Below are 14,351 nucleotides of genomic sequence, written 5' to 3'. Positions count from 1 at the left end.
GCTGCTTTCACTGCTGTTACAGTTTAATAAAGGTGAATTGTTCAGTAGCACTCAGTCTTTGCCTTTTTTGTCAATAATGATCAGTTAATATTTCAATTGAAAAAATTAAGTAGGATTTAAAGCCATAAGTTGTGTTGCAGGAACATAATTGCAATGTGTTTACATTACATAATATCATTGCGTACCACTGGCAAATAAAAATAAGTTGGTGTTAAGCATTAAAATATATTGACATTATGCAATACATTGATATTATGATAACAGATTAATATTAGTACTTTAAACATGATTTTTTTAAAGTAATCTGATGTAAATAAAATACTTTGATTTGACAAGCATTAATTACTTGAGGGAAAGTGGAAAATTAAGTCAGTCATACTTATTCATATTATGTGGGACTGATGTACACAATAAAATCAAGTAAATTGGAGGAACTTTTTTTTTTCAGTGTACATAACACTGTAGCTAGGCTTTTTAGAGGAAAAGATACCAAAAAGGAGTACTGAGCTTTGGCAGTTCATGAGGGTCAAATAATGGATTCTGAGTTGACATGTGGTCTCTGAACCAAGCACACATAGACTTGAAGACTTGGGGACACTCACAATCAAGAATTGCATTGCAGCATAGTCATTTTTCCATATCCATTTTGTGCTATGTTTAAAAAAAAAAAGGAGATACTGTGCAGAAAAAAAGAGCCAGACAGTCATTCTTTGAAAAAACAATTTTATCCTAGAAAACTGTAGTGTAAAGTTATTAAAAAAAATTAGGGTTCTTTCACTACAAAAATAGATTCTAGACTGATGCTAAAACACCCAGCATTGTGAGAGAGTACCAAAATATTTCCTTGTGTGATCTAAATAGCAGCCAACCCCAGTTACAACAGATCCACAGGTAAAGAGTCATTTATATATTAAAAATATTTCAGCACAATAGTTTATAATTACATTCCTAAATTACAGTATTTATTACCTGCAAAAGAAAAAATATTAAAATCAGAACATGCACAAAAATTGCAGTAGTGCATCAGTACCTATGCGTGGTGTAAAGAATGTGTAATGCTAATTAAATGATAAGTCAAAATAACACGCGCACACACATCAATCATCTCAGGCATCACTGAACATGTTCCACTGATTTTCTGAATAGCATGGAAGCTCATTAACATAAGAAGAAAACATTAAAAGTTAAAATCATGCCAACTTTGTAGATATAAATTTAAAAAGTTAAGACATGAAAAAATATAAAGACTAAGCATGAAGTGAAAACGCATGATTTGTGTTACATCAATGTTGTATAAACAAACAAAACCAACAAAGAACCCCAAACAAATTAAAATCGTATCACCTAATTCAGACTGAAACGCGCGTTTCCTCTGCGTTTCAGTGTCTCAAGAAGTTGTCAAGTTTTTTTTACAGCAACTTGTTGTTAATTTAACACGTTATAATTTTGGACACAACATGTTTTTGCAGGTAGAAATGGGCTTTCCTACAACAAATCACAAATCTAAACTACACAAAATATTTATCAATGTTATTTAAAATCATCCCCCAAATTTCTTCTTCATGTCTCTATGAGGAGATGAAGGCCAGTAAGATATACAGCAGAGTACAGTGACTAGATAGTGATGCTGGTAGTGATAAAGGCCATTAGAACATCAAGTGAATTTAAACAAACAGTTTTTTACCAAACAAAACAGCTCAGTAGCTTCCATGTCAGATGTAGAAGGCTGATTTGAAGGGATCCGGTCACACGCCAGTAATGTGCCTCATCCAGCTTTGGGTTTAAATGGGTGTGGCCATGCTATGGCAGCAGTGTATGGTCCTTAGGCACATGTGGTGTCTCTTCCTTCACATTCTTTGCACCATTACTGAGCCAAAGCCCTAGATGTTCAGAAAGCACTTCTGACAAGAGCCTATTGGTGTCTCTATGAAGGGGCCAGTGTGAGCGCAGCATCAGTAAATGGCGGGATGGGTAAGTCTTTGAGGAGAGGGGTCAGGTGTCAGTAGTGTCAGCTAAAATGGAGGCAAGATCTGTTGCTTAGGTCCACTTTAGACATATCAACATGTCGGTTGTCTGTAAAGATATAGCACAAAAACACCCATGAACCAACAGATGTGGATTCAAAAATGTTTTGCATGTTTTGTATTTGTAGGAAAGAAAGTGCTACAAAGTCTCACCTCAGCTGTTGAGATAGGCTCCTCACGCTACAGCACTTTTCACATTATTCTCCAGGAATGACCTTTGACAAACAGAAAACAGAATCCATTAACACGATTGGTTACAATTGTCCAACTTCATGTTCACCTTTAAAAACCCAAGAGCGATAATCTCAGCATTTTAAAAGTTTATGATACAATTAGAAAAAGACTGAGCAAGTACAGCTTGTTTGCAAGGCTTACTAGGCAAAAGCCTCTTCTCACTATAAGGACCATAGAACCGTGCCTTAGATTTGCAAGGTTATATTTAAATAAACCACAAGACTTTCGAAAAATGATTTGGATGATTGAGATTGAAGTAAAGATGTATGGTCAAAATGCACAGTGTGATGTTTGTCGTTAATATTGGAGAAACGTTAGAAGAATTTCTGGGTTGAATGAGTTCAATTTTCTTGTAACATATCAAGTGAAAATCTGCAAGAAAAACATGTTGGTAGCTTTTTAAGCCAAAGAATTACGTCAGTTTACTTTTAAAGGTTAATTAGGAAAAAATATTAATAGATTCAGAGTTCTGGGATTAACACCAGCAACGCTGCTTTCCAATCACAGTAACAACACAGACTGAAGCTGCAAACAGTTCTTACAAGCAGATGTAGCTGCACACTGCAGTCATTTTTCCAGCCTGAGAATGGCACAACATCTTTTTTTCCTTATTCAATTTTTGTACAACTACAAAGAATGTGTTTGTGATACTTGCATTTGATCTCCTTCTAGTGACTTCTGGATCTCCTGAAGTACTTCTGAAAAGAAAAAAACAAAACAAAAAAACAACTGTAACTAACTATTGCTTTTAACAACACCACACTTTGTCATGACTTGGAGCGTTAGCTCAGTCACAACAAGCCAGCTCACTGGGGGAAAATGAAGTTGATTCAGTCATGTGCTTATATATGTTCTGAGACATGTAATTTGAATGTTTCAAATGACAATGTGAGTAAGAGGCTGCAGGACCAGCTCAAAAACGTAGCGTATAATTCAATTACAACTGAAGCCAGATTTCCTTTGAACAACTACAATGTCCGAGGAACATACTATTTGACCTTCCAGGTCTATATTTCAGGATATTCTCCTGCCTTTGTAACTTGAGTACTCACTCTCATCATTCAGCAAAGCATGCTCCATAACATGTTTAGCTGCATTTTCTGCAATAGATGGCATGTCAACACAGTCAGCCATAGACAAGGTACGTGTAAAAACAGACAGCACATTTAGCATAGCACAGAATTATAAAACACCACAGAACACACACTCATGTGGCACATTTAGTTACAATGATACTATTTGTTTTGAATAGTTTTACCTCCATCCTCACCATCATGTTTGGCTCTAAAAGGACAGAGAAGACAAAAAGTAATGAAAGCTCATTCTTAGGGATGTCAAAACATATCGATTATTGTAATATGTAAAACATGTAATATTAATATCCTTTTAAAATATTCGTTAAAAGGGGACAATGAACTGGAAGTAAAATGAGTACATTTTGCTGATATAGCCATACTGGCTGATTTCGATCTACAGTCACTGGAAGGTTGATGTCACTTATAAACATTAAGAGAAAATAAAAGACACAAAAACAGCATAACTGACTATATTGGAACTAGTGATTTATACATTGGGAGGAGGAGGCAAGAGATGTTATAATAACAATAACAATAATAATAATAATAATAATAATAATGGATTGCATTTATATAGCGCTTTTCAAGGCACCCAAAGCGCTTTACAGTTCCACTATCCATTCACTCTCACATTCACATACTGGTGGAGGCAACCACTCAACTATGCGCTTTAGCTGAGGGGTTTTACTTTTGCAGGTGTTGAGGCACGCCTGAGTCAGGACTGTCGGCATCTCTCAGCCTCGAGCATTATTTTGGACGTTCTATGTCCCAACAGCGAGTTTCACCAACCAGGGATCAGGACGTCAGACACTTTGACGGCCATCGAATCCACCAGACCAGACCGCTGTGTCTTTTCCTCTTTTTTTATAAATGCAATTTGCACTTCTGTGTTACACAATATCAGTTTTGCTTCTACTGTTTTTAACTAACTTCATTTTTACTTTTCTTTCTATCTGCACACTCTGCACACATCAGTGAGATTTCTATCTAATGTTTATTATTTCTTCACCAGCGTCAGTCTTTACAATCTTTCACTGTCTTTTATATACTTTTTGGCATTATTACAATGTATTTACTCCCATTTAACATGGAAGTTGTAACTTCCAGCATCATCTAACAACCTGGCTTAAATTGCCCTACAGCAAACTTTTGTATTCAGCAAATGATGAAAACAAGGAAACCTATGAGTACCTATGAGTAGATGAAGCTCCATCTGGCTGTGACTGGTGTTGGTTGGAGCAGCCAGAATGAAGTGGAGCCTCCACCAGACAACGAGGCTCCACAACACAGCGGGTCGACAAAGAGAATCTTTCAAACTCAGACGGTGAGATCAGGTAGAAGCCTGAGGGAGAACAACAGCACAGGAGCTTAGTGAAAGTGGCAAGCGGGGTGGGGGTGGGGGTGGGGGGGACCTATGCACTGGCAAAATGACTGTCCACTGAACAACAACAGCAACAAAAAAAAACCATGACAAAAATCACATTTTAGGAAGAAAATCTCACTTCTAAAAACTCATGGCAGCAGTTACTGAACAGCATGGATGTGAGCGGCATGAGGGTCCTTTCCATTTAAACCAACAAACATACAAACGAAACAATCCAGTTTTCATAATAATCTGACAGTAAATGGATCTTTTAATCTGATTAACATATCCCACAATACAAGTCTGTCGGCATGTACTGACACAAATCACAAAATATACAAACTGTAACCCCAGTTTACCACCATGAAGCCAGTGCTTCTTCTGTGAGCGAAATCTTGTTGTACTGGCGTCTTGAAACACCTCACATTCCTTACTTGGGCAGTTATTTTGAAGCGTGTGTCTAAATTTTTTTAAAAGCTGCTTTAGAAATTGCTGTTGCAAAACACTAACACATATTTTAACTCTGAATTCTTTGACTGTCACATGTTTCTTTAGCTCTTTGTGGAAAGTCAGCAACTTGTTACTGATCCCCATCTCTTCAAATGGCTATTAAGGCTAAAGACTTTAGGCTAGAACAAAGACACTTCTAGAAGGTCGAGCTAGAGATACATCTGTATTGTTGATGTTATATTCTAAAGAGGATGTATTTAGAGCCCCAGTAAAACAGAGGAAGAAACGTGTGCGACGGTGTCTCTATACCTTGGCCGTGCTTGGTGAAAACACAAGAAGCGATTCCACTGACGTCCTCTCGGCGGATGCAGGGGTAGTGTACCTGCATCTTGACGTGTGGCAGTGACACCACGTGAACATCGCCCTGATTGGTCAGGACCAACAAGCCGCTTTCACCATAGTCCTCTGTCCGACTGCTGCCAAACCAGGCCATGCCTACCCTTCGCACTCGAGAGCCATCAACAGCAGTCAGCTTTAATTTCATCTTAGCACTAACTTTTGGCAGCGTGAAAACCTGAACACACACAAAACAAATGCATTGGAATAGAGTTTAAAAATTTTAAGAGGATTTAATATTTCTATCCTACACGTCGATAAATAACAGTAATTGTACCGATATTAAAAGTTGTGAGCCTAGACCACATAAATGGCGTTCTCTTTAGAGCATAGAACAAGCTAAGACACAACAATATCAACAAGTGACATGAACCAATAGTAACTGATTTAATTGTTATCTTTGAGGGCTGTAATCTACAGGTCTTTAAAAATACTACCTGAAAACATAAAACTTTTAGAAAAATTTACCAGAAACAAGACATTTTAAGACCTTTTCTTGGATATTAACTTTTTAAGACATCTTAATGACCCACTGCGACCCCAGTGCTCCAAGTCTAACCTTAAACTGTTCCTCAGACACGACCAGGAGGTGGTGTGAGCCCTGCATATCAGGTGCGCGAGCCAGGTCGTGAGCCACCTCCAGGGGCTCAGGGAGAGGAGCCCCATGTCCATCTAACACCACAATACCAACAACAGGAGCGCGGTGCATCAGCTGAATCTCCTTGGCTGAAAATAAAGGACGCAAATAAGAGACAACTTTACAAGAGGAGGGCAGAGCTGAGAGATCAGGCCACCACAATGTTAAACCTACATAGTTGAGCGGTGACAGTCTCATCTGCTCTATGCTCGACAGAAGGAAGGCGGAGCATGTAGGCAAACACACAGCCACCATTGGTCCCTGCCCATAGGGAGGGCGTGTTATGTGAACCTACAAGAAAATGAGGAGACACGTAAGGAAATGGAAACAACCCAAAGTTCTGCCCACTGTTCATTTCTGTAGCAAGTGCTGTTTGCGTACTATAGTACACGTTTAACACGCAAACTCACTGTCAGAGAGGAAGGTGTCAGCAAAGTAGAGCGTCCGTACTAGGCCAGTGAAAGAGTCGTCTGAAGAGCGAGCTTCGATTTTCCTCTGGACGGGAGCCAGCTCCATCTCTGCCAACTCAGCCTCCAGACGAGCATTTGCCTCTTGGAGCTGCTTAGGCAGATATCAACATATATAACACATGCGACAACAGAGAAACACGGAACAGACAGCAGAGTCCTTTTTATGATTCTACCTTAGTAGCAGTGTTAACATGTTGTTTTCTTAGAGAGACTCTGCTACGTCTGATTCGTCTAAAGGATTGTCGCAGGGATTTCTTTATGCTCTTCACTCTGGACAGAGGACCCTCCATGGCCAGCTGATCGCTGGGGTTTAGTGTGCACCTAAAAGTTTGAAAACACAATATTAGCACATATGATATGCAGACAGCTGCACAAATACTTTGCTTACTCCTAAAATGTAACGAACAAAGACACAACAAGGCTACAGTTTTTCTCATAACATGTACGGTGACTTGAGCATGAGTGACTGATATATTAGGTTGGATATAACCACCTGGGTAAATATTATATCCCTATATCACTTGTACTGTGTTACAACTGAAGATTTCCTTTGAACATGATGGATGACAGCTGGGACCTGGGCCTGATGCATGAGTGATAACTGATGGATCACTGGGTGGGCTGATGCAGTCTCAGGAGTGGGTGGTAGATGGTACTAAGGCCAGCTGCATGAGTCTGCAGAGTTTGTTTGCGTAACTTATTATGATAGCCATTATAGTTTAGATTGGTTTTGGATCAGGTTTTATCAGGTAGTGTTTGACCTCGCAGGTTTGAATCCACCATCTGGGTGAGGCCTTTCTGTGTGGTGTTTCCAGAAGAGAATAAATGATTTTTTTTCTCTGTATGTATTATGGAATGGAATATGGAATGTCTTAAAGACATAAAGACCTGGATGGCCGCTAACTTTCTGCTTCTTAACTCAGATAAAACTGAGGTCATTGTACTCGGCGCTGAAAAGCTTAGAAATATGGTATCTAAGCAGATTCTTACTCTGGATGGCATTACCTTGGCCTCCAGTAACACTGTGAGGAACCTTGGAGTCATTTTTGACCAGGATATGTCCTTCAACGCACATATTAAACAAATATGTAAGACTGCGTTCTTCCATATGCGCAACATCTCTAAAATTAGAAATATCCTGTCTCAGAGTGACGCTGAAAAACTAGTTCATGCATTTATTACTTCCAGGCTGGACGACTGTAATTCATTATTATCAGGATGTCCAAAAAACTCCCTGAAAAGCCTTCAGTTAATCCAAAATGCTGCAGCAAGAGTACTGACAGGGACTAGAAAGAGAGAGCATATTTCTCCTGTTTTGGCTTCCCTTCATTGGCTTCCTGTTAAATCCAGAATTGAATTCAAAATCCTGCTCCTCACATACAAGGTCTTAAATAATCAGGCCCCATCTTATCTTAATGACCTTGTAGTACCATATCACCCTATTAGAGCACTTCGCTCTCACACTGCAGGCCTACTTGTTGTTCCTAGAGTATTTAAAAGTAGAATGGGAGGGAGAGCCTTCAGTTTTCAGGCCCCTCTTCTGTGGAACCAGCTTCCAGTTTGGATTCAGGAGACAGACACTATCTCTACTTTCAAGATTAGGCTTCAAACTTTCCTTTTTGCTAAAGCATATAGTTAGGGCTGGACCAGGTGACCCTGAATCCTCCCTTAGTTATGCTGCAATAGATGTAGGCTGCCGGGGGATTCCCATGATGCATTGAATCATATCTGTTATTAATCTCTGTCTCTCTTCCACAGCATGTCTTTATCCTGTCTTCCTTCTCTCACCCCAACCAATCACAGCAGATGGCCCCGCCCCTCCCTGAGCCTGGTTCTGCTGGAGGTTTCTTCCTGTTAAAAGGGAGTTTTTCCTTCCCACTGTCGCCAAAGTGCTGCTCATAGGGGGTCATATAATTGTTGGGTTTTTCTCTGTATCTATGAAGCGCCTTGAGGCGACTTTTGTTGTGATTTGGCGCTATATAAATAAAATTGAACTGAACTGAATTTTCTACCCAGTAGTTAACGAATGGTTGTATCAGTTTTAAATTTAAAGCGTGGCTAAATCCAACTTGCTTCTTTGTACTACGAAAGAAAATGATGGCTAAAACACATCCAATAACATGAAACAGATTTCCTGGAAGTTGTAAACACAGCACAGACACACGTGTTTCACATCTTTCTTAATGCTTCTCCTTACTTGATCAGGACACTGTTCTTCTGTTGGTAGTCATATAACCCAAACCCATGACTGGTGCCGAAGGCTATCAGCTTCCACTCTGAGTGCAGTGTGAGAGCAGTGACCACAGCTGGGGGCTGGCACTGGACAACAGCAAAGGGCTGGAAGCCTGCAGGGAACATCACTGGGTCTTCCTGGATATCCAGCTGAGTGTGGCCCTGCGAAGGAAGACGACTATCAAATGCTGGAATATGTAGTTGACGGTTTAACAATAGAAAGGTTTTATGATAGCCTTCAGAGCACACACAGTAAGCTAGTTATTATTGTAAATGCAGCATTTAAAGCCTTTTTAGATCACCTATTTTTGTATGCTGTATATGTTTCTGGATTCTGCAAAGTCTCAACTTTTGAGTTTTGGCTGCTGCTTATTTCTGGAAGTACAACTGACCTAATTTAGACAAGAGGGTGGATTTCTTAGTTATTAATGCTACTTAGCTTGATTGCAAAGTTGCATTAATTAAATTTTTCATTCAATCATTTTTGTGCCAGACTGCAAAAACACTTTTTGGGGGAGGCATCTGTAGAGAATAAACTCTGTTGGAGACAGAGTAGCACTTAGTAAAACTTCTATACAGCATCTCTGAGTGAAATACTAGTATTTCATTAATCTGTTACTTTACCCTTGATAAGTGTGTATGTGTACAGAACCCATACAGTATGTGGATGTAGCTGAGGCCTGCCAGTTTAGACACTGTCACATATAGTGTAATGCAGTAACACTTACAGAAATGAATAAATAAACAGATTAAAGAAACACATGAACAAAAGGAACCTACAAAAACTTTACAGAGCTCATCTTGAAAAAAGTTTCACAATGCAGGGCCTAAAACATACGGGTGACGTTACAGTAGCCAGATCCGTCCTTCATAATGTCTACAGCTGCTGCACGTCACTGTAAAAAGATAAACAAACATAGCGAGTAATCAGTTCTGTTCTCTACCTTCCATCGAAATCCTTCTTGGCCTTGCAGCAAATCCACAACTTTAGCCTCCACAGTTTGCTCTGCTGCCTCGTCATTCAACTCCAACATCAGGATCTGCAAAGTCAAAATAACAGTGGGAATAATCACAATAATGTGATATCAACGTAGGCCTACACACACACACACACACACGCCACTCGGTCTGCGGACAGTCTTTATCCTTCAAGCTTAGACAATAAGGATTGTCTGTAATATTGCATTCACATCTTCTTGTAGAACTTCAAGAGGTGCTTTATGCAGTCTTAGTTAATCAGCCAAAGAGGGTCCAGTTTTCCAGTTCAGCCATGATCCTATCACACACAATGCACCAGTTGTACTTGGACCTGGTGACCCAATCTCGGAGGGTGGGAATGATGTTTTGGCCAACCCTTGGCAAAGCATTTGTGTTGTACCTCGTTGATCTCTAGTTGTGAGTAGTTTCTTCCAGCTATTTGAACACTGAGTTGTTTTGCTGTTAGTCTAGATGTTGGGTGTGATTCCATAGGTCCCACATCCACTTCATGTAACCCCTTCCACTGGGATTCCTTGGTAGTAGCATTCCAACAACCCCATATTCTCATACCTTGTGCACTTATGCCTTCTTGTCTTCTGGTTCCTCAACACTGCCGGTATAGCTTTAGTTACACTTCTCTTGCATATATTCCAAGGTAGGCTTGTGTAGCATGGGGGAGTCTTACTGGATACACATGACACAGCATGACAGCCTACCTGGAGTTTGCCAAAAAGCACCTAAAGGACTCAAAATTCTCTGGTCTTATAAGAGAAAGATTGAACTTTTTAGCCTGTAAGCCAAAGGACTATGGAGGAAACTAGACATCACAATCCCTGCACTGAAGCATGGTGGTGGCAGCATGATGCTTTGGTTGAGGGAAAAGAGTGTTTATGAATATAAATAAATTCAACACTGAGCGTGAAAAAACTGACTTCTTAAGCTCTACTACGCCTACATATGCAAGAGGGCGTAAGAGTCAACAGAAAAATCTAAATTTCTCTCAAACTTCTACAGAAGGTCAAAGGTCAAGAGCAGGCTTTATCATATATACTGACTTACTAGCAAAGTATAATTCTTAAAACTTAACTCTTACTTGACAAGTCAGAGTTTACCTTACTGATGTAAGTTAAGTGCTTAACTTAGCCCAACATGGCATAGGTCTGTTGTAAAATTCTCAATAGTCACCTGTCCCGCCGTGCCAGCTACAGTCAGATAACCACTATATTTGCAGAGATGGATCTTCTGGATGCCGAGCCTTGGGTCATCACTGTAGGGGTCAAAACAGCCAACCTAAACACAAACATGACAAGGGTGAAATTTAGAGTAACACCTCTACTTCCAACTTTGCCTAATATGCTGTTATGCAAGACCTTGATTAACATTCCTCTTTTACATAAATCTTAAAATAAATAACTGCTGTCAATTTAAAGGAAAATAATGTAAAATAATATGTTAATTTAAATGCTAATTAAGATTAATTATAAATTTATTAGCACGGTTTCCTCAGAGCAAGCACGTCCTGGGTTCTAAATAACCATCTGGCCAGAAGCTTACTGTGTGGAGTGCCCTCCTCCCACAGCCAAAGACGTGCACTTAGTGGGGTTAGGTACACATAGTTTACTCAGGAATTATTAAAGTATTCTGATTTTAGTGATTCAAAATTGCCCATTGATAATTTATTTGCATTTAAGAACACTTTTTCTTAAAAAACAACAACAAAAAAATTACACACACACACACACACACACACACACACACACACACACACTCTAATATTCTAGTTCTAGTTTTGTTGAGAAATGTTATATGCGGTCAAACTTGGAAAACTTGCCATTTATAAAATGCTAACCAACGAGCAGCTCATTTGGAAAGACCTGTGTTTTTTCTATTTGAATATTTATCATTGCTCATTATTAAGACAAAAGTATTTCTTATTCGATTACTCAACTAATTGATGGAATTCGTGATAGAATACCTGAATAATACTTAAAATAAGTCCCAGTGTTGTGTCTTTATATTCACCTTAAAATATAAATGAAAATGTTCTTTTCTATAGATTAGATTAGACAAACATACCTTTCTAAATGGAGGCCATTCTCCTTCAGTCCCTTGGTTCATGTTGTCATTGGGGTCAGCGTCTGTGTGGAATACTCCAGCTGTGCTCAGCTTGTACATGGGATAGAGACAGACTCCTGATGCATCCCAGAAACGAACTGTGCCATCCTCATGCCTATATACACAACAGTGTTAGAATAATTTTTACAACTTCAAAAAGACCTTTCAATAAATGTGAATGAAGGCAACCGTACTAACCCCGTGAGGAGCAGATCTCTCTGTGGAGGATCTGGGGCCAGGTTCTGACCTCCTGTTACTGGCCACGGCTGACACGAAGAAAGAAAATTAGTAAGAAAACAGTAAGAAAACTTGATGTCCTCAACCATCATCTTATATTCAAGATGCACCATTCAAGTTACGATGAACAGCCTTTTAGGGGATTCTTCAGAGTCTCATACAGTGGTAACATTTCCCATCAGTAACAATATTGGCACTTAATGGGGTGACTGTACAGCCTGTGTTTTTACAGATTCACAGAAAAAGTGAAAACCTGTCATGCAGTCAGAGAAAAATAAATATGACGGGACATTATTTTCAATTTACAAAGATTTTTACCTTTTTTGAGTAGTGTGCATTCTGATGCTTTCCAGCAGCGAAGATCCTCTCCCACAGTTTGAGGGGGATGGTGGAGACGTGATGTGAGCATGTTATGGCTGAACTATGAAGGGGGACCAAGTAAGGAGTCTGTATGATGGGCCAGCCCTCAGTCTGCAAGTCAATAACTACCAGCTCCTCCTCCACCAGGACAACCAGGGCACTGGGATCTCCTGCAGGAAGATACACAGCAGCTAATAAGCTGAGATCTGGGATATGCTTGTGTCTCTTGTCAAAACAGCTCTCATTTTTCTGGGCTGCCGTGATGAATAAATTACAATTACACAAGAGAGTTATGTTCAAATTTACACAAACCCTTGTCAATTCAAACTGTGGTAACCTTGCCTTATCTGGCAAGTTGTCTTTGGCTACGTTCACACTGCAGGTCTTGATGCTCAATTCCGATTTTTTGATCAAATCCGATTTTTTTTGTCTGCTCGTTCACACTACAAATAAAATGTGACAGCAAACGCGCTCTAGTGTGAACACTCAAAGCGGCCGCATGCACAAAAGAAGACGTCACACACAACGCGCTCTGTTTAGACCCAGACCAAACAGTATTGTTTGACTGATGGCCTTAATATAAAGACTTGTTTCAGACTTTATGTTTCCCAATTTTGCTTTAAGTTATAAAGTTATTTACAAATAACCTAATAATGATCCTTATTACTGTTTTAGAGGAGCGGTGCTTCGAAAGATAATCTGCAGATTTCTGTCAGAATCTGCAGATTATACAGTACAAATAAAATGTTCACGTTTCTCCAACGTTCGCAACAGTTTCACTGACATCTACACAGGATGGCCAGGAAGCGTTCGCGATGTCTTATTGGGCGCTTCTCCGACACTGATAATTGGTGTCTGTCTTGTGTCAGTGACGTAAAAGACGGATTTAATGCGACAGGACCATTCAAACAGCAGTCGCTTTCTAAAACATCGGATATGTATCGGATTCAGCACCACATACGAAAGTGGCCCAGATCGGATTTGAAAATATCGGATTTGTGCCGTTCACACTGTCACACCATGATCGGATACGGGTCGCATAGGCTCAAAAAAGTCAGATTTGATGCGCTTTCGCCTGCAGTGTGAACGTAGCCTTTGTCTGTGTGTGGTGTGGTCAGGTCATCAGAGATTGGGAACACCTGGGTACAGTATTGGTTGGTATAAGAGTACGCTCTACTTGTTCCCTCAGAAAGAGCGATTCCTCTGCTCCTGAGCATCATGTGCTGTAAAACTGTTTTGTTGTTTTTATCCAAATATTTAACTCACCAAGCTAGCTCATATGCAAAATGCCAACCCTACTGACTGACACATCCCATGTTCAGCTCAGTTAATTTCAAATAAAGCCTTTTATTCTTTTACTTGACTAACTACATCACCTACCGTTACTTGTTATCACTTTTTAGCCAATTGTGACATAACAAATAGCACTACATGGTTCAAAGCAATTAACTGATGTCATTCACTTTCTGCCCAAAAACTCTTGACTGTTATTGAGTGTTATTTTTTTCTAATGGGGGATTTGACATCATTTGTCTTTTCTACATTTGGTTTATGAGTATTCCCCCCAAATAACATCAATATCATGATTAATATAGTTTTGGCATTTAAACTGTGTTCATTAATGTTTGTTCACTTATTATAAGTGTGTCCTTCTACACAGCAACAAAGAAACAAAGTCTAAGTAAGTTAAACACTGAAGCAGTGTTCCCCTGTGCATTTAGTATGTTTGTGCACTCTTTATAGGACCTAACAACATCAGAGACTGGGGAACTTCAATGC

General features: G+C 39.5%; 1 protein-coding gene across 3 annotated transcripts in view; it reads right to left on the bottom strand.

Annotated features, from left to right (window-relative positions):
• Positions 1 to 669: 669 nt before the first annotated feature.
• llgl2 (LLGL scribble cell polarity complex component 2) overlaps positions 670 to 14,351 on the bottom strand; it is a 41,427-nt gene continuing 27,745 nt past the window's right edge. Inside the window, exons 11-27 of one of the 3 annotated variants that reach the window (XM_087845223.1) lie at positions 12,531 to 12,742; positions 12,174 to 12,241; positions 11,937 to 12,090; positions 11,046 to 11,150; positions 9,827 to 9,922; positions 8,848 to 9,044; positions 6,824 to 6,971; positions 6,591 to 6,738; positions 6,355 to 6,471; positions 6,103 to 6,269; positions 5,457 to 5,721; positions 4,526 to 4,676; positions 3,529 to 3,542; positions 3,311 to 3,358; positions 2,914 to 2,956; positions 2,178 to 2,239; positions 670 to 2,073 (exon numbers count right to left, since the gene is read on the bottom strand). In XM_087845223.1, the coding sequence (XP_087701349.1) occupies positions 2,200 to 2,239; positions 2,914 to 2,956; positions 3,311 to 3,358; positions 3,529 to 3,542; positions 4,526 to 4,676; positions 5,457 to 5,721; positions 6,103 to 6,269; positions 6,355 to 6,471; positions 6,591 to 6,738; positions 6,824 to 6,971; positions 8,848 to 9,044; positions 9,827 to 9,922; positions 11,046 to 11,150; positions 11,937 to 12,090; positions 12,174 to 12,241; positions 12,531 to 12,742 (1,973 nt within the window). In that variant the 3' untranslated portion in view covers positions 670 to 2,073; positions 2,178 to 2,199. Of the gene's footprint in view, positions 2,074 to 2,177; positions 2,240 to 2,913; positions 2,957 to 3,310; positions 3,359 to 3,516; positions 3,543 to 4,525; positions 4,677 to 5,456; positions 5,722 to 6,102; positions 6,270 to 6,354; positions 6,472 to 6,590; positions 6,739 to 6,823; positions 6,972 to 8,847; positions 9,045 to 9,826; positions 9,923 to 11,045; positions 11,151 to 11,936; positions 12,091 to 12,173; positions 12,242 to 12,530; positions 12,743 to 14,351 lie in introns of all 3 variants that reach the window. The other 2 variants (XM_087845222.1, XM_087845224.1) reach the window with 2 other exon arrangements.

This window comes from Neolamprologus brichardi, chromosome 8, assembly GCF_056152115.1.
Source record: "Neolamprologus brichardi isolate AB-2024 chromosome 8, ASM5615211v1, whole genome shotgun sequence".
NCBI lineage: Eukaryota > Metazoa > Chordata > Actinopteri > Cichliformes > Cichlidae > Neolamprologus > Neolamprologus brichardi.
Note: the sequence above shows the minus strand (reverse complement) of the source record. Positions and strands in the feature narration are given on the sequence as shown.